Source organism: Paramacrobiotus metropolitanus, unplaced genomic scaffold (assembly GCF_019649055.1).
Source record: "Paramacrobiotus metropolitanus isolate TYO unplaced genomic scaffold, Prichtersi_v1.0 Parri_scaffold0000026, whole genome shotgun sequence".
Lineage (NCBI taxonomy): Eukaryota > Metazoa > Tardigrada > Eutardigrada > Parachela > Macrobiotidae > Paramacrobiotus > Paramacrobiotus metropolitanus.
The window spans coordinates 508,767-530,786 of record NW_026570246.1 but is presented as its reverse complement, the minus strand read 5'-3'; the positions used below and the strand labels follow the sequence as shown (position 1 = coordinate 530,786).

Here is a 22,020-nt window from a genome sequence, read left to right as displayed (position 1 = left end):
ATAGTCTTCAGCTTTTATCTGTCGCTGTTTATTGACTTAATCGAACAATTACGGGTGAGGCGGATGATAGTCCAGCAGACCATAATTTTATAAACAAATACGTGATAGCCACAGTAAACTACTATACGATACGCTTGTTGTCATTCAAAGAAAGTTGCAAATTGATGGTTACAGAACTTCATTAACTAGCTAAGTACCGTTTCCGGTGAATTGTATTTATTGTCTGCACTTTTTATGGCAATGTTATGCGCTTGGAATTTGGAACGTTATTCTTGCTAAGTTCACGTGAAATTACCTGGCTCCTCCGTAAGCGGAAGTCTTTCTTGTACTTGTATTATTATAAGATTCATATTATTTATATTTGTATTTTGCTTGACTACGTGTCTCGAAATGTAGACGACACTCGTGCACATAGATATTAGATACCTGTTGCTCGTAATAATGTTAACTGTAATTACGAGGTATTACATTAATTTTTGATTTCCGGTGTACAAAGTAGTACAGACTCTGTACCGGTACGACTGACTAGAGTTGTAAACAGTGCGCTGTGAGCCAAATAAGATTTTGTTTTGCCGTATGAAGTTGTCAGTCAGCGTAAACCGCCGTGGGGTTAAGCAAAAATTAGTACTTCTAACTTCTTTTGAATTTTTTCTTTTTGGGCTTATTTTCCGCTTTCATTCCGCTGTATTTGTTAGCGATTCCTGATGTGATTTGTCAAATTTGTTTGCTGTCGTTCTTGATAGCGGACATCTGCGTACATCATGATCATGTCTCTATCGGATGTGAGTACCGTTTTGATCACAGGTGGAAACGGTTGTTTAGGCCGATTTTTAGTGGATCTTCTCCAAGAGCACTTCGATAAAACTACCACGGAGGCCAAGAAGATCATAAGAATTTTGGATAATTCTACTGATGGGCAGGATTACTTCAGGGAACGATATGGTAAGCTTTCAGATGCGGAATGCGGAAACTAGATAATACGGTAATCGTTTGCTGTTGCTGTGCCATTTATCATTGAAACGAAGTGTCAAAATTGTTTTAACAGGACGCAGCGATCATGCTTTCGAAATCGAGTTCATCACTGGTGATGTGCGAAAGGCATCAACGGTTCGTCGAGCAGTTAAAGATGTGCAGTGTGTATTCCACTTAGCCGGAATTGTGGATATCTCAATGTTCCCCGGCGAAAATCTTATGTGGGCTGTCAATTGTCGAGGTAGGTAATTATGGTTTGTCATCTTTTGTCATCTTTTGCTTTGGTTTGGTTTGTCATCTTTTGCTTTACACGTTCATCTAACATTTTCTTTCAGCACATGTTTTGTTCTGCCAATAGGTTCGTACTCTTCCAGAATTACGATTTTCGTAAATTTTGAATGTGAAATTGTCAGAAAAAAGTACATAACTGCCATATTTAAATCTAATTTTCAAAATTTTTTATTTCGTTTTAAAATCGCTTTACATTTACGTGTAATTACAAAGTGTTGAATTTTGATGAATAATAATATCGGCATTAGGCATCTTATTAGAGAATTAGAGATAGCAGTGATAGCAGATTCGCTCACTTTGTTCAATGGTGCAATTGCGCTCGTTAATATTTATAAAAATCTCAGCTGCTCAAGATGACGCTTTCACAATTGTTAAAACATTTGTAGCGTCCGGTTGAAAATCTGTAGCTAATTTTGCTTAAATGCCGCTTGCAGCCGTTCAGCTGTATATAAATGAACCACCCGATATCGTTGTCCTAAGATAAAATTATTATTATGATTTTTAACTGATCAGAGAGAAACCTAACGACAGCACCAAATTATATTCATGTGTGCGTTCACAAAGTTTTAACTTCGTTCTGCATTTTTTATGTTGTTAGGAACGCAGGATCTTCTGGAAGCATGCTACGAAGCCAACGTTTCGTACGTCATCTTCACGAGTTCCGTCAACGCTGTCCTAGGCGTCAACCCGCTTGTCGACGCTGCGGAAAATGATTGTCCAAAACCCTCGGAGTGGCTGTACAAGGGATACGGAGAAACGAAATGGTTTGCCGAACAAATGGTCAAAGACGCCGATAATCTTCCTCTGGCCAATGGCCAGCGTTTAAGGACCATATCGCTGCGACCAACAGTGTTTTATGGAGAAAATGATCGTATCAACGTGCCGGTTTTGTTGAAACTGGCCCAGAACGGTGGAAATAATTTGCTGCAATTTGGGAATAATGATACTGCTAAAATCCAGCAGACGTATGTGGGGAATGTCGCATGGGCGCATGTGCAGGCCTTGAAGAGTTTAATCGAACATCCGGATGATTGTGCTGGACAAGCGTATTTCATTACCGATAACACTCCGATGCTCAGTCCTTTCCAGTTTGCGCGACCGTTTTTAGAAGATCGCCGGATGCGTTTATCCAGATTCAGTGTTCCCATTTCTGTGATATATTTCGTGGTGTTGACCTTTATATTCGTCTTCAATCTCTTGTTGCGGGTTTGGCCTGACTGGGATGCGGTGAAGAGGACTAAACTGCCAAGTAAAGCTCAGATAATGTTTTTGAGAATGGGAGTGAGTTTTGATCGGTCTAAAGCGGAGCGCGTACTGAATTATTCACCACGTTACACATACGAGGAGTCTGTGGATGCAAGCAGAAAATATTACGCACAAATGGAGTTATAGTCGCCCTCATGGCGCGTTTATGCGCCCGTATCAACGTCAGATGTTCCCTTATGTTTACCCAAGGGCAAGACCATTCTGACTGTAGAAAGACGACTTCCGCACAAGCAGGCTCTTAGAAATTGGCCAGTGAGTTGCTTTGTCTGCCTCGGAAAACTCTTCTGATTCGGAATTTTTTTATTGTGAACAGATTTGATTTATTCCTTTGTAGACGTTGAGATTTTTATTCACTCTAACACCTCGTCTGGGCCCTGTGCTGTACTCAATTCGGGACTCCGGTTATGGATATATGTGATTTTTACCGGTAGCGTATGATGAAGTGGTTTCTGTTGCTGATTTCTCGGCTTGTATTTTCTAAAGAATTTTATAACGTACGAATAATTTTTCTTGCCTGATAACTGGTGCCAAAAAATGTTCAAAAAATGCAGTGCTATTGTTGTTGGACTAAGCGAACACCGGACCGGAATCGTTTTAGCAACAGAGCACCGGAACATATCTTTACAGTTGGCACTCACTGTTCAGAACTAACACTACGCAAATTCACAAAAGCGTATTAAAATACACTAGAAATCTAGCGTAAACAATTCTTTTAGGGTTAGAAAACCCAAAAACATTTAATATCCACATACACAATCTCGCAAAACAGTAATACTGACGTAATTTTCTAATTAAAATTAAAAAAAGCTAAAAATTAAAATACCAGGCTGCTGTAAACGTATAAACAGTGGCTTTAGTAAAATAAAGTGCGCTCGTATTCGTCCTCTTCATCAGATTCCGAAGGATGTGTAATGACTAGTGTCGGCGGATCACGTTCGCGTTCCTCAATGGGAACTTCGTTCAGCAGCACGATGTATCGTGCTAACAGAGGAAACAACGGAATGAAAAACGGGAACATCCCGAATGGACTATGTGGAGGGAACACGGACGGCACAAATCCCCCATTCAGTCCGCGCCGTGCAGCATCGCGGAAGAGATGAACAGCATGTAGGACGGAGAATTGTAGAAGGCGATATCGGAAGTTTCTGTACCAGTTGACGCAGTACAATATCATGGATATGATGAACAGCACCAATGGTATGACAATGTCGTGCATAGGCGGTGGAGATTCCATATGCAGAGCGTCCTAAACCGCAAAAAGTTACTTCCAAATTATGAAGTGAAATCTATTTACATATTTAAAAAACAGTATAACATACAAACATGAATTTCAGGGCTTTGTGTCACATACAGAGCTCTGTGTAAAACACAGAGCCGAACACGCTACCAAATCACAAAGACTAATAACCGTACACAAATCATAATGACTATAAATCTGTCGTCATGATAGAGTTTTTAATTCGCTTATTAAATTTTCGATTTATTGTTTCATTAATTAAATAAAGAAATAAAAATACGACACTATTAATCGGATTTTACCTGCAGATGTAGAGATCGAGCTTTGATGAAATGATCAACATCAATCAGCGCAGACATGATTCCGGCGTAGAGAATCTCTCTGCGTACATGCACCGCATGGGTGCGCTGCACTAATGTGACACTCCATGCCAGACATCCCAGACAGATGTGCACCGAAGAATCAAAGCAGGCCCGGAAGATCAAGGGAAAATCATCCCCAGATAACCAGCGCAGGATCACATCACCGATGATCGTCACGGCTGGCAGCACAATCAGAATCAGTACAATGGTGCACGAGCAGATACCAGCTCGCTTGTATCCCATTGTCCGTCGCGCTGGAAGATGATGCCTGATTCATTAAAGATCAGCTGGAAACGCGAAAGCATGCACTGATGACGGATGTCAAACTTGCAACTGTGGCCTGGTTAAGCGGTTTGTAGCCACTCGGTCCCCTTAATTTGCACCTTATTTTCTGCGATAGCAAACCTGGTAAAGTAAAACGAAAAATATTCGCACATGGTTTTCCGCAGTAACAAGCCCACAATCTTCTTACAAGCATCTAATCAAGATCAAGAACTTCTGTCATTATTCTCTAGAGAAATTTCTGCAGAAAGGTCCAGAACTAACTGCAAAATTATGCAGTTTGAGAGTGGCTGATAGAATTCTGAATTTGCATTTCTTTATTTGCTGACAAAGTCGTAAGCACTATTTTGCTTACCGAATGCTCGGTGCATAGTACTGCATACGTCATCGCGGCTCCTCCTACTTCCGGCGCCCCGTTATTATGCTCAGTCGCACTATTCCGGCTCTACGTCCATCACTCCATCTACACGCGCTGCATAAAGACCGAACTAATTTCAACAAAAAATCGAATTCGTTCCCAGATCCTAGCCTACAACTTCTACGGCATATCACTGACAGTAAATCTTCTGCGGGGAGACCCTTCATATATTGCAGGCGCTAACGGATGAAGGATATTTATATACAGTATGTGTACAACCAGCTGCTTTATTGCCCCTGAGAACCGCGCGGACGGTTCTCTAATTCACCAGCGGGTGCTATCAGCGTTACTGCCGTTACATACATGCATATCGATTAATTTACTTTTATTACGCCAACGATCCACCGAAACTCAATCGATAACTATACTCAAATACATTTATATGGGCATACTTCTAGTTTCTACCATTACTTCGAAGTATTTATAGATGAAAGCACACCCATAAAGTAAAGATACTCTGGACTCTGTAGTACAGTACCACAACGGCAGAATCCATATTCCTTACAACTGCTAGCTCAACATTAAGTTTTAAGCGAAAATTTAATTCTTCAAGTGTGCAACACCGCTTCGTTATTAAAACTAAAAATCGACACTCTACAAGTGTGCACAATAAAAATCAGATGGTGAAACTGATCAGCTGTTGACGTGTACTACGCAAATCGTGTGCATTGTGGTGTGATGGTTTGCATTGTACAATTGTATTGATTGTGTTGTTTATATTTAAATTGCTTTTTTTAGTGTGACTGTATTCTGCATTTTGTCACATACTTATTAGTTATTATTGTAATTTATTAGAGACGATAATAACCTGACAGACAGATCGGGTTATGCAACTCATCTCATATATGCATATACACACCGCTCAACGTATTGTGACCTTTTTGCACACGTTATTTTATTTTAGCACATACTATATGTGCTAAAATAAAATGTTCTACCACATATAATACACCATATTTAAAATTGTGAGATGCAGCCGTGCAGCGGAATAGTTTTGAAAACCAGTATTCCATTGAAATTAACTATGCAGTTACTGATTGTACTCGTATAGTGTATTGTGCAGTTATCACACTGGTAGTCTGGAGTCTACGTCTATATCGCGTGAATTCCGTGTAGAACAGTAGGGATCTACGATATTTGCATCGTATTAAAATGCAATGGGGGATCATTAAACCACTTGAGCAGCTTATCCCGCTGGTTGTCAGTCGCTGCCACAACCTTCCCATTTCGCGATTCCGCTCGTGAAGTCTGACGCGTCGGTCCCAGTGCGTTCCTCTGCCAAGCATACATACCTTATAATGTGCCTTTACTGCTCCATGTCATGACCATATGCTACACTTCTGTGCGTTAAGTAATATGTGGGTTTTTATAATTTAATATAACCGGTGTACGTCGCACGCGACGGACGGGCCCATTCATGGAAGCGCACCGAGAAGTATAAAAACATCTCAGCATTATCCGGCTTTACGCACCTACCAATGGGAGGTGTCTCTCCCGTTTAACAGCACAATACAGCCTGCAGCAGCCGGCTAGACGGATCTCTGCTGAGCAATCATCGATTATAATGCGCTTACTTCTTCCATATTACACCGGCTACCGGGGGAAGCTCCATACAGGATTTCTGAAGAGCAGGTCGCATTATATTCCGTCCTCTGCAGCGATGATCTACTTCGGCTTGACATCCGTGTAGCCGGCGCGCCGAGTGCCACCGAGACGTGCTCAACAACGCGTAAAATGTCTGTGTTCCAATATTGTGATATGTAATTTGCTACGGTGCCGGCGATTGTGCTTCATACCGCCAGTTAATCGTGTTGCGCCATTTTTTTATTCGCTAAAATTTATAGAAAATTTGGAATGTGTTAACTACCACAGGAATGTGTACGGGATGAAAAAAATAAGAGCGGTGATTGTTAATTAATTGATTTACCGACATTTATTCATCCAATGTGGAGCTACCATGAGCATTGTATGTGAACTATTTTCGGATCGAGATGGGCGACGACAGCGCGCATTCGCCCACGGTTAATCATTCTCCAAAAGGATCCGGTGATGAAAATGCTCATCAACCAACCGTTGTCCGAGACGACAGCGAGAACATGGCAACACCATCAACAACAAAGAATCACTCTCCAAAATCCAACACGGAGAGGAGCGGATCATCGAGCAATAATGAGGAAAAACACCGGGGTAATCCTGAAATCAATGTGAAAGAAGAGAGAAATTCCCCACGGGACAGCGACGCGGGAACCATCGTGCGTGATGAAGTAGAAAATATTAATGTGGAAAACATTAGCGCTTCCGCGGTGCGTAATGATAATAACGCAGCAGACAGTCAAACCATGGTGCGCAGCGCTGATGATATGCCCGGCAGCCAGACTATAGTGCGCAGCGACGAAAATATTACACCAGACAGTCCCACCGTCGTGCGCAATGATACGCCACCGCGTCCCCGCTCCGAACCGGAAGTGTTGTCGGATCGCAGCACGCGATCATCCAGCCAGCGCCGGCGGTCATCGGCACAGCGCGTGGCTTCAACTGGCCACAACCCCACGGTGGTCACCGATGAGGTAGATGGCAAGCTGTCCGACGCCGTGTCGCGGCGGTCCAGCAAAAGTGCGGTGGATGAGCGGAGAGATTCCGTGCCGGGATCGGCCGGTGAGAGTGTGGCCGGCAGACGAAAAATCAGTGCCACTGTGTCTAGCCCGTTAGCCTCGTCGGCGCCTGGAACACTGAGGACCAACCGGAAAGAATCATCGGAATCAATCAAATCACAGCAAAATGCCCCTGGTGGCCAGCGTGATGTGGCGGACACTGGTCATCGCTCCTCGGGCGATAAATCGCGATCGTCGATCTCACAACGACTGCATCCTGGAAATTCGATCGAGCGGGTATGTTAACACAGTGTTTATTTTGCGATGCCGGCTACGACATTTAAAATAATACCCTAGGCTTTTTAAGCAACATGATAAACTGGTCGTATCATGCAACAGATACTGTACAGTATGTCTTTTACTGTTCAGAAGACGTCAGAACCTGATGAAATTATTAAGACCAGTGCGTACAGCGTACATTAGCAATTTACGAGACTGCAGTCGGCACTAGGCAGCATACTTAGCTACATAATTTAAATTACTGGCTAATTATTTTTACTAACGAATTAATAACCCGAATATGTGCACATCAGCTAACTACGAACGAAAAATTTTATTGTTCGTGTCAATTTTGTCAGTCACGGCCGACAAATACAACAACATGCGCCGTCCAAAGCAGTGCAAACAGGTGAATGTGTTCTTAAGTTTTTGAATGTGCTCTACACCATAAACTTAAAAAAATTAATCACGGCATTAAAGCAGTATTATGTGTTATTATTAATTTTATAAAAAGCAGTGTCTGGAGTCTGGAGTCTGTACAGATTGCACTGTGCTCATTCCAAACACAGACCGTGTTAACCGCTGTGTGGTTGCAGCTTGAAGCAAATATCCGCAAGCAAAAATATTGTGATGTTCATTTGCATCGGAGTTTAAAGAATGCAAAGTTGCAAACTGCAAACAGTAAACTGTAAACTGCAAATTTCGGTTTTCCCAAAGTTTCGTAAGCTTTTTCTTTTTGGTTTAAATCTTTGAGGTAAATTTTACACGGAAAGCTGCAGGAACGTTTTCAAACTTGGCAGTTTTGTTGTGTTAACAGGATCTGAAATCAAGCATTGGCTTGCTGGATTCAGAGAGTCCATTCGATGGCGAGAGTGGTCGCATTTTGAAGGAATGGTCCAGCATGGACAACATTGACAGCGTGGTGGCCAGTTCGTCCAATATTCCCCGATCAAAACAGCAGCACGTCTCGCATCTGATCAATCAGCTCAAATCCGTTACGGCATCGGAGAACTCCGATTCCGATGAACAGTTATCGCGGACATCCAGTCCGTTGCTGCACGCCAAAGACAATGCCTCCATCAAAGCCAAAACGCAACCCGTGGACGGGAAAGACTCGCGCGCCAGTAGTCATCATCCCTACAACGTCATCTTCGAATCCGATGAAGCGGCCTCCTTGGAGAGTGAACTGCGCGCTAAGAGCCGTGCGGCGGGACGTGGATTCCGCGAGAAGCTGGTGCAGTCAGCGCCCAGTAATGGGCCGCGATTCCTGGGCGATATGCCCAGCAGAATTGTGTCCATTAGGAGCTCCTCCGATCTGGATGCTAACCGTCTGCAGAGTATCCTGGATATCTGGTATTCGGAGCTGCGACAGGCTCTTCTGGTAAGTTTCATGTGGTTCTAATCATTTTGAATTCAGCTTTCGTTTCGTGGTCTTAGCAGCCTGCAATCCACATGAATAATTTTGCGATTATTCTTTCGTTTTTCTGGAAAAGTCTGTTCCATGAGGCCAAGAGGTCAAAACTCTGCTTGGCAGCTGGCCTTGACCGTAACACTTTGGAATTCGATATGCAAAATTTTTAACTACGAATGAAGACTTTTCATGAGTTGAGCAATATCTACGGCCACTTATACGAAGAGCGGTAGAGATATTGGATACGTGCGAAGGATTATACTATCGACTACTATAACCAGTATACTAATGTAGCTAGCGAACGAACGGATTTGCAAATAGGTGCGTGCTTTGTTATAAGCTGAAAAGAGATTATTGCGTTCTAATTTTACTCTACCGTCGTACTTGACGAAAATTGGATTTTTGTGAAGTGGATCAATATAAATTCGTTTGCAACTGCACCGTGCTGGTAGACTATTTGATTTTGGGCGGCGCTGTTATGCAATTATGACCGGTGCTTTTAACTAGTGCCAGCAATGAGGCGTGGGTAAAATAAAATAACTATGCAATACCGTAAACTATATCGAATTTGCTACAGAAATATAGATATGACGAAGCGTAGTCATATCTGCGTTACATTTTTTAATTTTGATCCGCATCCTTTTGGTCCATTACTAATACACTCGAAACGTCAGCAAAAGCTTTAATTGCTCCTTTCTCAATAAGTTTTGCGGATGTATTACATATTTAGTTAAGTATGTACCTTCCTATGGCTGTTTGGGGCCCTAATCTTGCTTAACAGTTAAAGTATCAATCTGAATGAGAATTAGCGAACGTTCGCCGATAATGGATATTCTGGTAATAACAGCTGCGATGTACAATTCGGGTTGAATTTAAAAAGAGGTTGTAATGGTATGGTTTTCTTTTGATTCACTAACGGTATTTACAATTGTTAAATGTTATGAAGATCTTGTACGTAATTCTTGTTGGTGTTTTGCGTTGATCCGTTCTGTGTTTTCTTGTATTGCACAGTCCGGATGTTTGACCCGGGTGTTATTAATGGAATTTCTGGTTACAGGCGGAGAACTCTGCAAATCGGGAGCGCGTAATATTAGAATTCAATAACTCGATGAACGAGCTGATGAAGAGGTGAGGTGTCGTTTTTCTGTGCTGCTTAAGTAGGTTGATCCTCGATGCCATACGTTGAAACGCCGGCCGTTGATTGTCTTCTTAGTCAACAGCAAGATGTCGATCGTTTACACAACGATATCGATTCCCTGCATCGATTATGCCGCTCCTACAGCAAAGGTATTCACCAGCGCGATAAAACTATCGCTAATCTGGCCGACGCACTGGCCAGCCAAAAGGAGCAGGTCGTTCTGGCCCGTTCCTTCACCGCCTGGAGGAATGAAAGAGAAGAAAATCGACGCGAAGTCAGTACATACCCCTGGTCGATGCGTGATTATTGATCAGTAAATTGATTTCTGATATGATTGTCTACCTGGTTTCCATTAAAAAGTCTGATTTGGGCAAATTATGCAGGCAGAATCTATTTCATGGTTGCAGCAATCCCTTAAAGTGATAGCCAGTCGACATTATCGACAAAGAATTGTGCAGAGAGCGTGGAGTGCTTGGCGTGGTTTGGTTCAGGAACGCTGGCGACAGCGTATTGAGAAAGCTTGCCAGAAACGGGCGGAAGAAGTGTGTGAGCAGCTGGCAGACCGCTACGATTCAAGAATCGCAGAGGTGAATTCATTACTTTTGTAAATTACTTCAGACGCTATCATGCATAGGTTTACTTACTAGCGTTTGCCGTTCATGAAAGCAGTTACGAATAAATAATAGAATTAAGGCAGACATGTGGTAGTGAAAATAAAGACGACGATTTTTAGTTGGAGGCGCTTGTGAAACAGCTGCGAGAGGAAAACAAAACGTACCGGCATGAATTGAGCATAGTTAACGCCAAAGCCCGTAATGCTTTGCTCCATGGTGTTACCGTTCTGAAAACTGATCTTGCGACATTTCCTAACAAGCCGGAAGGTATGTGCCGATCAACACCTTAAATTCTGATTTACATCATATTAGACGACCTGAATAATTTTCGCATTGTTCCACATTCGTTGTCATGATATGACCGCTAAATTCTTCTTCTTCCTTTTTAAGGGGATTCCGAACCTTCGTCCGGAAAAGTAAACAGCGATCCAAATAGCCCATCTAACGGAATGGGGATGCAGCAACCAGAAATCACTCCAAACGGGGAAAATATCTCGACCAAGAAGCGATTGAAGTCCTTTAATTCTGGTCCGATTCCGTACGCGGTCGAAAAGCATAACGCCACGAGGAAGAGCTCTGGTGCCAGTTCCTCTTCCAGTGGGAAATCGAATCGCAGCGTGATCTCAGACGGTTCTCGTACTAAAGATGGTTGATTTTATGCCATTGTGATAATGCATTCTTTGCCGTGTATCTTTCTTTCATGATCTTTCAGCCTGGTTTGATTAGATCACCGTCCTTTCGAGGGTTTTTATGTGTACAGCGACTGTACTCGTCTTTGTTGCACCTCGTTAATTTACTTTCTTTGGCAGTGTGGTCTGGTCTTAATTTTTAGATTTGTAACTTTTACTGCGTGTTTAAGTAGCCATTGGGTTGGTGGGAGACTGAGTAATGTGGCGTTGCCCACGGGCCACCTGCATTATCTAAGACTGAAAGCAGTTCTTACATCAAGAAAATTTTATCAGTCGTAAGAATTAAGAGAGTAACAAATTAGCAATCACAGTTGTATAATAAAAAATCGTTCTGGATTTGTTTTTGGCACGGCATTTTGCGCATTGCTAGTATTATTTTTTTTACTACAGTGGATCAGCACCCAGATAAAATCAGCTGATATGTGATAATGCGAGTAAAACGGAGGTACTTACTCTTTTCACAAGTTACATTAAATTATGTACTACATAGACATAGTCAGAACGTACATGACGCTAATTTTATTAAGCTACCATACATTAAGAACACTTGTAAGAATTTAAAAGCTTGCTGTCTATTCTAGCTGACAATTGTATGACAAGAGTTTACTGACTACCCTGAGGCATTTGAAGTATTATTCCAAACCTTTTTATTTATTGCCGCCAAAACACGAAAGGTGGAAATTTTCGCTGCTATAAGTCACTGATAATGACGTCACACACCATCGCGCTCTATCTACGTACAACATCCAAATATCGAGTAAACCGGTACTTATTTATCGCATTTTCCTCGAGGCCGGAGCGCATTCCGCTGCGTATGCGTTATCCGATCGAGTGGCTGCATGTTTTGCATGTTTCACACTTACGTATCAGTCAGCAAAGTCAGTTTGGCCTTACAGCGCGCAGCTTATCACAGCGAAGGTTTTCGTCATTTTACAGCTTACACTGCAGAGGACGACAGTGCAGCTAGATTTCCAACTGGGTTCGTGGCTTTGTGCACCTTCCTAGCTGCTAGCATCTACCTTGCTGTGGTTGCTTTTTTCCTGTCTTAACCATTTCCACGGCAATAATGGATCAGAAGGCTGCTCCCCCTCCATATGACTATGGCGCTGCCCCTTCGCAGCCGCAGTATCAAGGCCAGCCGTACCCAGCAGGACAACAGCAGTCCTACTTCACTCCCCTTCCCCAACAGCCTGGCCCGTATCCTGCTGGTGCCTATGTGCCACCTCCGCAGCAGCAGTACCAGTACCAGCCTCCGCCGGTAATAAATTATTATGACTTCAACTGTCTTCAAGTCTTCAACTGAAGTATCCCGGCTGGTGGATGCTGTTGTTTTTAACTTCTAATACCGAATAGGCGAATACGAATTGTAAAATTAACAACTGAAAGCAAAAAACGCTTCTGTTTAAATTTTGAAACATAATAATTTTTAAGGTTTGACCATAAATTATTACAAGTAGACAAAGCTATTCAACGTTAAACACGACATTAGTGCAAGTAGTACTTTTAAGCACGAGTATACATACATGTGGTAAACTTTTGTTGGAAATTCCGGATTGTTTGTTATGCTAAAGCGGAAATCATGAAGCGCGGAAATTGGTAGTTGCCTATTGATTCCGTACCTTTTTTCCCTTATCATTCTGTATAAAGTTCTGATTATTTTTTCTAGCCCACTGTGGTCCATGTCGTTTCCGATCCGCACATGCATCCGCACACCCATACGACCACCACCACCGTCATTGTGAAGAAGTAAGTCGAATTATCATAATAATAACAGTTTTTATGCAATATATTGCTGATTGCAAGTTGGTCTTCAAATAGTTCTGATAAATACGGGTGATGTAAAGTATAAACTGAATTTTACCGCAGTTAAGCAGTTTTATCGTGAAACTGCACGCTACCTGTGCTTTCCGTTCGAGGAAAAAAGTGAATTTAATTTCTGCTGATGATTTTTCAAGAGCTTGATGACACTCGACAAACATAACACTTTTTTCATAACATGTCGAGAAAAAGCTTCCATAATTTGGGATGCCAACAACGTGGTGCAGTTATATAGATATCACATTTCTTTCCGTATTATATGGTAAAACAGAGAAGCTCCTTGTTAATAAGTTTTTTTTTGCAGTGAAGTGAACCATTGCTTGCACTGCGTTATCAGCTTGTTTTTCCCACCATGGATCTTCGTGTGGATCTTCCGTAAGTGTTATAAAATGAAGGAATAATTACTTGTAGTACTTTAAATCATACGTTGGTTGTCCAGTGACAATATCAAAAATTCACTTGTTTTTGTGCACATCTGTAGTGCCTGACCATTAATGAAATAAAAGTCGTTTTGTTTGCAGTGTGTTTGACCAACTGAGGTGGTTATCCAAAAACACCGTCCATCGAAAATGGCTTGAAGACTGTATAACATCGCACACGCTTGCATATCGCCACAACATCATCAATATTTAGATGGTTTCCTGGTAGAAATAATCAGTTTTTCCTGCATTCTACTTTGGTGTTATTATAGAAACGAATACTTTCATTTTAGTATGTGATTTTTGTTATTTTCATTTTGTTTATTCTTTTTATAATCTGGCTTTTCGGTTCGAAGAGATTGTTCGCGACTTCGCGTGACTTTTGTGGAGCTATTCAAAATTATCTAACTTTTGTCGATAAGCTTTAAATGTAGACATTCTAATCGGACTGAACCTGTGACCTTTTTTGTCGGTGTATGGCTTTATTATCATGGTCGATACTCTTTTATATACTTACAAGTTTACAACAGCTGAAATGAAGTGCTTTTCGCTTGGGATATCGATATGATGGCTGTTTCAGATTTGATGTGTGAGTAATACCTGTCTCTAATATACGTGATATTATCATCTTTTTCGTTTTTCTTTTGATTGGAAATGTAAGTAGTAAGTACTAGTACGGTCTGTAGTTCTGACGATGCCGGAACCAATGAAATCAGCAGAGTGACGATAGTATTATGCCTGATTAATAGGCTTCAGTCCAATTTGTGTAAATCATCTGCAAAGCTGGAAAGTTACCCTGCATAACTGATAACGATATGTGTTCACAGTTCCGCGCACACATCAAAAATTTCCACAAAGATTAAAATAATCATGTTATAGATTTTTTAAACTGTCCGAGGACGCATCGGAGAGAATGTTCATCCGGTGACAAATAATTATTCCGTTATACAACCACTCACGGCTGGCCGGGCAGGCGCCAAACAAAATTCGAGGAATTTTATTATAACAATATTCAGTATCATCATAGGAACGAGATTCGTAAACCATTAACAAGTGGTTCAAAGGAACAGGAAAACTATGAACGAACGGAAAACAAAGCGGGTGGCGGAATTATCGGGATTGTGGGCAACAACTTCGATCACCATTAATTTTGTAACACTGCCACACGAGATTTTGAATTACAATTCAGACTGACGGAAGGCGGAAGAGCGTAAAACGCTCGTAATAGACTGGGTGGTTCCGCAAGAATCCGCACATCTTCCCTCGATTTAGACGGTTTCATGTCTGGTTGCCACAGTAGTTGTAGTTGTGCTTGTATTCGTCAGACACTATAAAGTGAACGCAGAATAATTAGTCCACAGGACCTTCACACAATTTGAAAATCGAAAAACTCAGTAACAGATTAATTACCACATGTACGAGTAGCTTTAGTATTTTGTCACTGTAATTACTACTTAGTACGTAGTCGTACGTAATACACTTTACTATTTTATGTGTTTTATTAATTTTAAATACACAAGTTTTGCATTGTTTTATTGCACGCTAGTGTGGAAGCAGCACTAGTAATTTATTAACTAGTGAAGTAACAAAGTTAAAAAAAACGTATGAAATGAAAATTACGATACAGGAGCGCTCTGGTTTGAATAGTAAAAGCAAAAATCACTTGGATTAGTAATCGCCGTTAAAATCTTAAAGTAGCCAAATTTCTAACATTGTGAACAACAATCTTTCTGGGATGAATAAAGCATACATACGGTACAACGAAACAGTAATCATGGTCAGTTTTCAATTCCATTAAATGGAACTGCTAATGTCGGTATGTTTCAAGTTTTAACTTACCAGACATATCCATACGAAGATCCACGGCGGAAAGAAAATGGAAATAATGCAATGAAGCCAGTGTCGAATATGTCCTTCTCGTCTGTTAAAAACAAGAAGAGGGCTTATCGTTAGACACGTTCTGCTCACAAGGAAAGTCGTCGGTAATTACGGAGTGTGACTTTTGTTTACTTATATATCTCTACAATGCATGGTTACATAATTTGTAATATCTATAGAATTATGTGTTATTTAAATTATTAAATGCTTCAACTTACTTGACGAATATCTCCGAAGGCATGGCGCAGATTTCAGCGACTTTGATAAAGTATTAATGCGCTCCGTTTACTGTTTTACAGCAGAATAGTTTCGTATCCAGATCTAACAATATTCGCTGCTGCTGAAAGATTTCAGGACTTGTCTCCTTGACTTGTGTGACTGAAGTATTATAAAGTACTCAACTCACGTTTTACTCAAGAAAACCCAAAACGACCAGAGTTCGCGGGAAACTGCAAACGGGAAATAATATTTGAACTCGTTTCACTAACTATCTCGTACTCGTACAATCATATCCTTAAGGCGAAAGTACCTGCAGCAGCAGCCATCCGTCCACAAAGGTGCAGTTAACAGTACCGCCGTTTAAAGGATGTTGTTAAAACAAATTTGTGCAGTTAACAGTAACATTCTGCATTTGAAAAGTTGTTACACGATATACATGATTACATGATATACATTTAGGACAATTGGTCTTCACATTCAGAACGATGCAGCGCAGTGCACTGTACGACTGAGTTCAAAATATCCGTTTCGTACAAGTGCACTGCACCGCTTGCTTACAGAATGCTGGGTATGGGGCTATGCGACCATTTAGTCCTACATTGTAACTATAAGTATAGCCCGTATAATAGATAAGAAGAAAGTTCAACACTGTTCTTATGGTGAGTACCGGCTTTTTCGGAGCGGCAAAAGTAAAAACGAAAGAGAAGAAACATAAAATGTACTTATTATGTACTCGTATTCAAATGTATTCGGCGCCAGCATTCGTCAGACAGACAGGCACAAAGTAATTTCGCAGTCGCGGTATACCTGCACGGCTGTACTGGCTATATTTATACTCCATCCTGAAAACAAACTTTTCTATTTCACAGGCTACATCTATATATCTTCATAATCTCAGGATCAATCACAAAACACTGATAGAGGAATAACCTCATCACAGAACAAAACAAGAAAAGGAATACTTTTAGATAAAAGGAAATTCTAAACCATTCAGTCACGACGAGGAAAACCGTCCCGAAAACGCCTACATCACAATGCCACCAAATAACTTCGATTTCCGCTACGACAACGAACAGCTTTAGCACACTGTTCAAATCCTTCGGCAAACTGACACGACAAGCGCTGTAACCGTTTCTGCAACAGCATCACAAATGAAAACGTCAGATCGAAAAGTACAACAACTGCAACTTTAATGAACTTACTCGAACAGTAACTAATAGCTTTTGTTTGTCGAGCTCGTCCAGCTGTTCCGGGCACCAAGCAAAGCTTAAATGGAAATCAGGCTTTTCGTAATACTGCGGCATATTAAAGCTCTTCAAACAACTGTCGACAATCTTCACCAGTCCTCCCATTTCCTTGGAGCCACGACCCACGCGCAAAGCCAAGAACGATCTGTGAAACAAATCAAAGCAGCTATACATGTCACGTATTATCGTAACATAAAGCTATACATGTCACGTATTATCGTTTCAAAATAACGTGCTGTGAAACATACAGTCAACGTCATGGTATTATTTTACAGACATCATTTCGTTAAAAACTCACGTGTTGGCCTGTTCATTGCAGTAAATTTCCACGTCCTCGAACGAATATGAAAACCTGCAAAGAGCCGGTAGAATAATAACTACGGTAGTACTGTACAATACCGAAACCCCGTGAGATATATTTGAAAAAGGTGTACTTGTAAAGTTGTAGTTGAAACTTAATGAACCAATTTTACCGGGGAACAGACGATTTCTTTATTTCCGTCTTCAAGTGCGCCGTAAACTGCGGGATTTCATGATAACGCAACATTCCAATGCGTGACAGGCTTATATGCGGTTCATCTATCATGGACCAGTTGTGATGTTTAATATCGGGAATTTTCAGGACTTCCGCCAAAAGCTGAGCGAATAACGGCGACAAGCCTTCGACCGGCGCTAAAAAATATCCAGCTGCTTATTGTAGCATGCAAAAGCAGCATGTAGCTCTTTTCGCTTATCAGTGATATAAGTTCATATAACCACAGTAATTAAAGAGGCCCAAATCTTACAAATCATGTAAACGAACATAGCCCTGTTTCCAGCAAAGTGCGGATAAGCTCGGATGCGCTGATCATGGTTGTAATCCATATCTGTGTCATCACTCGCCGGATCGGCCATGCTGCTGTCCAAACTGGGTGTCTCGTCTGTGGGATGCTCGAATCGGGTCAAAGCATTACGGTTGCGACCATTACTAATTGATTCCCCGCGTTCTGTCTTCGGGAATTCCTCCTTATTGCAGGGCACATGCACGTTTGATCCCGAGAAGTGGGAATGTTTGTCAAAAACACTTTTCTGTTTGGACGGTGTTCGTTTTCGTTTCGAGCTGACCAACGTCCTTTAAAAATCATAGTAATATTAGTAATATTATTATACACACAACCAGAATTTTATTGCGGTCACTTAAAGCAAATTCACTTTAGTGCAGGCTGGTATAACATGAGTAACTACGGCGCTTTAAGTTCGCATACTGCAACTTCACACAGCTTTGTTACGGCAGCTGTAACGGCATATTCTATTATTAATTTTAAAAATAAATCTCAAGACTCAAGCTTTAACAAGAGACGTCATCTATTCCTGACAAACGCATCATGGTCATGTAACCATCAATGATCAAAACACATGGTCACAGTAGAAAGGGTTAAGGGGTTATCAGTTTTTCTTTCCAAAACTGTTTCGGACTTACTTCCTCACTCCAAAGCTTGCTTTCGAACCCTTTTCCGACTTTTCTTCGTTAAATTCAGAGGTCCCATTATCATCGAGCCACTTTTGAAGAATGTAGCGAACTTTCGCCACCATCGCCATTATCAAGTTGTTCAGGAAAAAATAAAGAGCCAAAGAAACAGCGCTTCGTAAACTCATGAAGCCACGTATGTTGTACAATTTGGCTGAAAATTTAGTCAATATACGAACTGGAAATGTTTGAACGAAAAAGAACGAAGAATGGCACTTCGTAAAAAAGATTTCAATAACAAAATACTATAACGTAGCGAAAGCAGAACTTCATGGACAAACTGGATAACTACAAGAATACCCATGTCCAAGCGCGTCTAAAAACAGTGGTAAATCGACTGCGTACACACAAAAAAGCTGTGCGATGAAGCTGTGGAGCCTGTGGTCAGCTGCGGATTGACAGTAGTAAAGACCAAAGATAGTGGACTCACTTTCCTTAGCTACCTCCAAGGCGGTCGGCCACTGAGTATAGTTGTCGCCTCTTATCACTGCAGTAATTTTCAGTTGTAACTCACGGAGTACAATAATTTTGTTCAATAACTTCGCCCCGATTTGTTTGGCAGTTGAAAAGTATTAATACTCTTAGCATTGCTTTACATTTTGAAAGACTCCTTATCGGCAATTTGGAAACGCGGGAACGAGGGGACGCGCTTTCGCCACGGTACATACCTCGAAAAATCTATCAAGCGGTAAGCCAGCCGCAAGTCGGTATTACGACCACGAAAGAGCGCTGCAGCGCGTTTACAAAAACTCAGTGTATTTCGAAAAGCGCAAGATAATTCCGTATTACGTATCCGCTGATGCCGTATAAATGCAGTTAATTATTAAACCATATTTAATAATGTGATTTAACCAACAATATCAACAAGGTCAGACGTATCAGACGGTCGCAACTAACCATAAGAGGGGTGCCAGCGCTACATTGCTACTGATCGTCAACTACTACTTTTGGCGGCTGCTGTCAACAGTAATAACTACAGTACCACCCGAGCGAAAATATTTTGTGTTTTTGGTTTTCTACGGTACTGTAGGTGTATAGTGTATGCAGTACCCTATTTGAATGTTTCGAACTTTCAAGGAATCAAGTTTCAACTTTTTCTGTTTTCATTTCGATTTTGTTAGCAATGCTGCCTTGTAATATTTTCCTGTTAGGAGTCGCTGATTGTAGGATAACATTCTTTTAATCTTAAGGAGAAACCTTTAAGTCTTTAACCAGCTCAGTATTCTGCCTTGCTGCCAATAGTTTTCCACGCCATCTTATCCAGGAATTTTGATTTTGCTGCGCACTGTCTGACTCCGAGTTCAGCGGTGGTCCTACTTCCGCAGAGTCCAGCACGGAACTTATTGTTTATCGCGTTTTATTATGGATAATTTGCGAAATGAGCCAGTTTCACCACGCGGGAGCAGAGGAAGCATACAGGTATGGCATTTAGTTGTGTACACTTACCGTAACTGTAAGTGTTGACTTTGCGAGGTTTCACTGAAGCCTGGAATCACCAGACGAACGCGTCTTGAGACCCGTTTGTTCCCCTTTTGACATACATGTTTTTGCAGCTCATTTTTGGGCCGATGTTTTCGGGAAAAACGTAAGTTTGATTATGCAGCAAGAACCAACATGCACCATAAAACTTTGTCTTGTGTTTACAGTTAGTAGTAATTTTGAATTGGTAATTAACGGAAATGGAAATAGCACAGTGTCTGAACATCGACAGTTACTCCATTTCAGTTTACAAATATGTTGTCCAAAATTACTACTTTTATTAGTTTTGTATGATGATATAATTACGCTCTTTCATGCAGAACTGAACTGCTGCGCCGCATAAATCGCTACAAAATCGCAAAGTATAAAGTTCTCCTGCTAAAGTATGCAAAGGACGTGCGTTACGAAGAAAACTGCGTCAGCACACACGACAGGTAGGATTATGGAAGGTGCAAGCACGAAAATCAAACTACTGCTGCTTCCAAAGGGGATATTTTTGTGTATCCAAATTACAGACACGCCGTACCCGCTAGAAACGCTGTGATGTTGAAAGAATGCACAGAAGAATGCTACGCGTATGACGTTATTGGCATTGACGAAGGACAGTTTTTTCCTGATATTCTGGAATTTGCGGAGCATCTGGCTAATTGTGGAAAGACTATCATTGTTGCTGCGTTGGATGGGACATTTCAACGCGGGGTACGTTTAACAATAAGTGACTTCTGTTCTGTTTTTGTTAAACTTTATTTTCGAAACCGAATTCCATTTTTTTAAATGAAAAAGGGAATAAGAATTTGATGCATTGAATTTTATACTGTGTTCAAGAATTTTATACTTCATGACGCCGATAGTTTCCTGCAGTTATCCCCCAGAGGAAATATAATAAATTCCTGTTGTACCTTTTCTAATTCTTTTCGGTTTCTTTGGCTTATTGGTTAAGATTAAACATCAGTCAACGACTTAACGGCTTATAAAAGTTGCATTTAACACATGTCGCATAATGTTTGCTTTCTTCATCCTTTTTGAGTGTATTAATTTTTTTTGCAGTGTGCTGTTGTATTGTCTTGGACTTGTGGAGGTGGAATTTAAATAATAATGTAAATGTTTTCCTTTTTCTAGCCTTTTGGAGACATCGTGCACCTGGTGCCGAAAGCGGAGAACATCGTCAAGTTGTCAGCGGTATGCATCATCTGCAACTCGGACGCGGCCTTCACCCGGCGCTACAGTGCGGAGACAGCGGTTGGTTCAGCGCAGCACCTATCAGCCAGTTCGCTTCCTACACCCACACGTCCTGTCTTCCAATTTCAGGTTGAACTGATCGGGGGCTCGGACAAGTACATGGCGGTCTGCCGCGAATGCTACACAAAAGATCTGCCGCTGGAATACAGCAAGTTGACGAATAGTGAAGTGCGACAGCGTTGTAGCCCGATGAAAAAAGAATTTAATGAAAATGTACAGCGGGATCATGATCTTCCCGTGCGTAAATTGTTTTGAACAAAACCACATGGGGAACTGTCTGCTGTCGTCATTTCAGTCATTGTTGTGAATGTTGTTGTTCGCATTGTACATCATGGTGTATTTTGAACTGTATTTATGTTTGTTATGAGTACTGATAATTTGATGCAGTACTTCAAACCTTTTTATGGTGTCCATCGTCTGCTTGCGCTGTGTGGTGCGAAGTTTTTAATTTCGTCTTTGTGCTCAAGCTTGTTGCATTTTGTATACTTAGCACCTGGTCCACTTATGCATCGCACTTGCTTTTGCTGGTTCTGTGCAGTATATCACCATATTCTTATGTTTAATTTATTTGTACAAAACGCTTCGTGGCAATGGCTTGTAATAATTACCCTCGTGCGCAAACTTTTGTTAAGTTATCAACGCCACATTCCAAAATAGTCAAGAC

The 22,020-nt window shown here is 41.2% G+C and overlaps 6 protein-coding genes across 14 annotated transcripts; 4 read left to right on the top strand and 2 right to left on the bottom strand.

Annotated features, from left to right (window-relative positions):
- Window positions 1-169: 169 nt before the first annotated feature.
- On the top strand, window positions 170-3,130 carry LOC129587684 (3 beta-hydroxysteroid dehydrogenase/Delta 5-->4-isomerase type 1-like). Of its 3 annotated transcripts, none has more exons than XM_055481534.1 (4): window positions 170-306; window positions 744-942; window positions 1,046-1,213; window positions 1,862-3,130. In XM_055481534.1, exons 2-4 carry the CDS (start codon window positions 762-764, stop codon window positions 2,653-2,655), a joined length of 1,143 nt encoding a protein of 380 aa, XP_055337509.1. In that variant the 5' UTR covers window positions 170-306; window positions 744-761; the 3' UTR covers window positions 2,656-3,130. The 3 variants fall into 3 exon arrangements, with proteins under 3 accessions (XP_055337509.1, XP_055337507.1, XP_055337508.1); XM_055481533.1 differs by lacking the exon at window positions 170-306 and adding an exon at window positions 336-461; XM_055481532.1 differs by lacking the exon at window positions 170-306 and having other exon boundaries at window positions 329-942.
- LOC129587685 (transmembrane protein 267-like) lies at window positions 3,101-4,962 on the bottom strand. Of its 2 annotated transcripts, XM_055481536.1 has the most exons (3): window positions 4,766-4,962; window positions 4,069-4,533; window positions 3,101-3,775 (listed from the first exon to the last, which is right to left on the bottom strand). In XM_055481536.1, exons 2-3 carry the CDS (start codon window positions 4,369-4,371, stop codon window positions 3,383-3,385), a joined length of 696 nt encoding a protein of 231 aa, XP_055337511.1. In that variant the 5' UTR covers window positions 4,372-4,533; window positions 4,766-4,962; the 3' UTR covers window positions 3,101-3,382. The 2 variants fall into 2 exon arrangements, with proteins under 2 accessions (XP_055337511.1, XP_055337510.1); XM_055481535.1 differs by lacking the exon at window positions 4,766-4,962 and having other exon boundaries at window positions 4,069-4,720.
- A 1,463-nt stretch (window positions 4,963-6,425) lies between these two features.
- On the top strand, window positions 6,426-11,920 carry LOC129587718 (uncharacterized). 5 transcript variants are annotated; one of them, XR_008690389.1, is made up of 8 exons: window positions 6,426-7,716; window positions 8,516-9,079; window positions 10,167-10,237; window positions 10,323-10,521; window positions 10,655-10,834; window positions 10,981-11,128; window positions 11,252-11,734; window positions 11,831-11,920. XR_008690389.1 is itself a non-coding variant. In XM_055481583.1 (7 exons), the coding sequence occupies exons 1-7, from the start codon at window positions 6,820-6,822 to the stop codon at window positions 11,512-11,514; spliced, it is 2,322 nt and encodes a 773-aa protein (XP_055337558.1). In that variant the 5' UTR covers window positions 6,426-6,819; the 3' UTR covers window positions 11,515-11,822. The 5 variants fall into 5 exon arrangements, 4 of the variants coding, with proteins under 4 accessions (XP_055337558.1, XP_055337561.1, XP_055337559.1 ...); XM_055481583.1 differs by lacking the exon at window positions 11,831-11,920 and having other exon boundaries at window positions 11,252-11,822; XM_055481586.1 differs by lacking the exons at window positions 10,981-11,128; window positions 11,831-11,920 and having other exon boundaries at window positions 10,674-10,834; window positions 11,252-11,430.
- Window positions 11,921-12,354: 434 nt separating this feature from the next.
- On the top strand, window positions 12,355-14,342 carry LOC129587765 (pleckstrin homology-like domain family A member 1). Its single transcript, XM_055481663.1, has 4 exons — window positions 12,355-12,808; window positions 13,217-13,296; window positions 13,673-13,743; window positions 13,890-14,342. The coding sequence occupies exons 1-4, from the start codon at window positions 12,617-12,619 to the stop codon at window positions 13,904-13,906; spliced, it is 360 nt and encodes a 119-aa protein (XP_055337638.1). The 5' UTR covers window positions 12,355-12,616; the 3' UTR covers window positions 13,907-14,342.
- A 329-nt stretch (window positions 14,343-14,671) lies between these two features.
- Window positions 14,672-18,984, bottom strand: LOC129587799 (U6 snRNA phosphodiesterase 1-like). The gene is made up of 9 exons (XM_055481715.1): window positions 18,591-18,984; window positions 17,917-18,242; window positions 17,605-17,803; window positions 17,430-17,483; window positions 17,087-17,276; window positions 16,692-17,018; window positions 15,884-16,114; window positions 15,627-15,708; window positions 14,672-15,115 (listed from the first exon to the last, which is right to left on the bottom strand). Exons 1-6 carry the CDS (start codon window positions 18,764-18,766, stop codon window positions 16,914-16,916), a joined length of 1,050 nt encoding a protein of 349 aa, XP_055337690.1. The 5' UTR covers window positions 18,767-18,984; the 3' UTR covers window positions 14,672-15,115; window positions 15,627-15,708; window positions 15,884-16,114; window positions 16,692-16,913.
- A 676-nt stretch (window positions 18,985-19,660) lies between these two features.
- Window positions 19,661-21,960, top strand: LOC129587663 (thymidine kinase, cytosolic-like). Of its 2 annotated transcripts, XM_055481496.1 has the most exons (6): window positions 19,661-20,057; window positions 20,192-20,223; window positions 20,438-20,551; window positions 20,633-20,816; window positions 21,237-21,356; window positions 21,426-21,960. In XM_055481496.1, exons 1-6 carry the CDS (start codon window positions 20,001-20,003, stop codon window positions 21,609-21,611), a joined length of 693 nt encoding a protein of 230 aa, XP_055337471.1. In that variant the 5' UTR covers window positions 19,661-20,000; the 3' UTR covers window positions 21,612-21,960. The 2 variants fall into 2 exon arrangements, with proteins under 2 accessions (XP_055337471.1, XP_055337470.1); XM_055481495.1 differs by having other exon boundaries at window positions 21,237-21,960.
- Window positions 21,961-22,020: the final 60 nt, after the last annotated feature.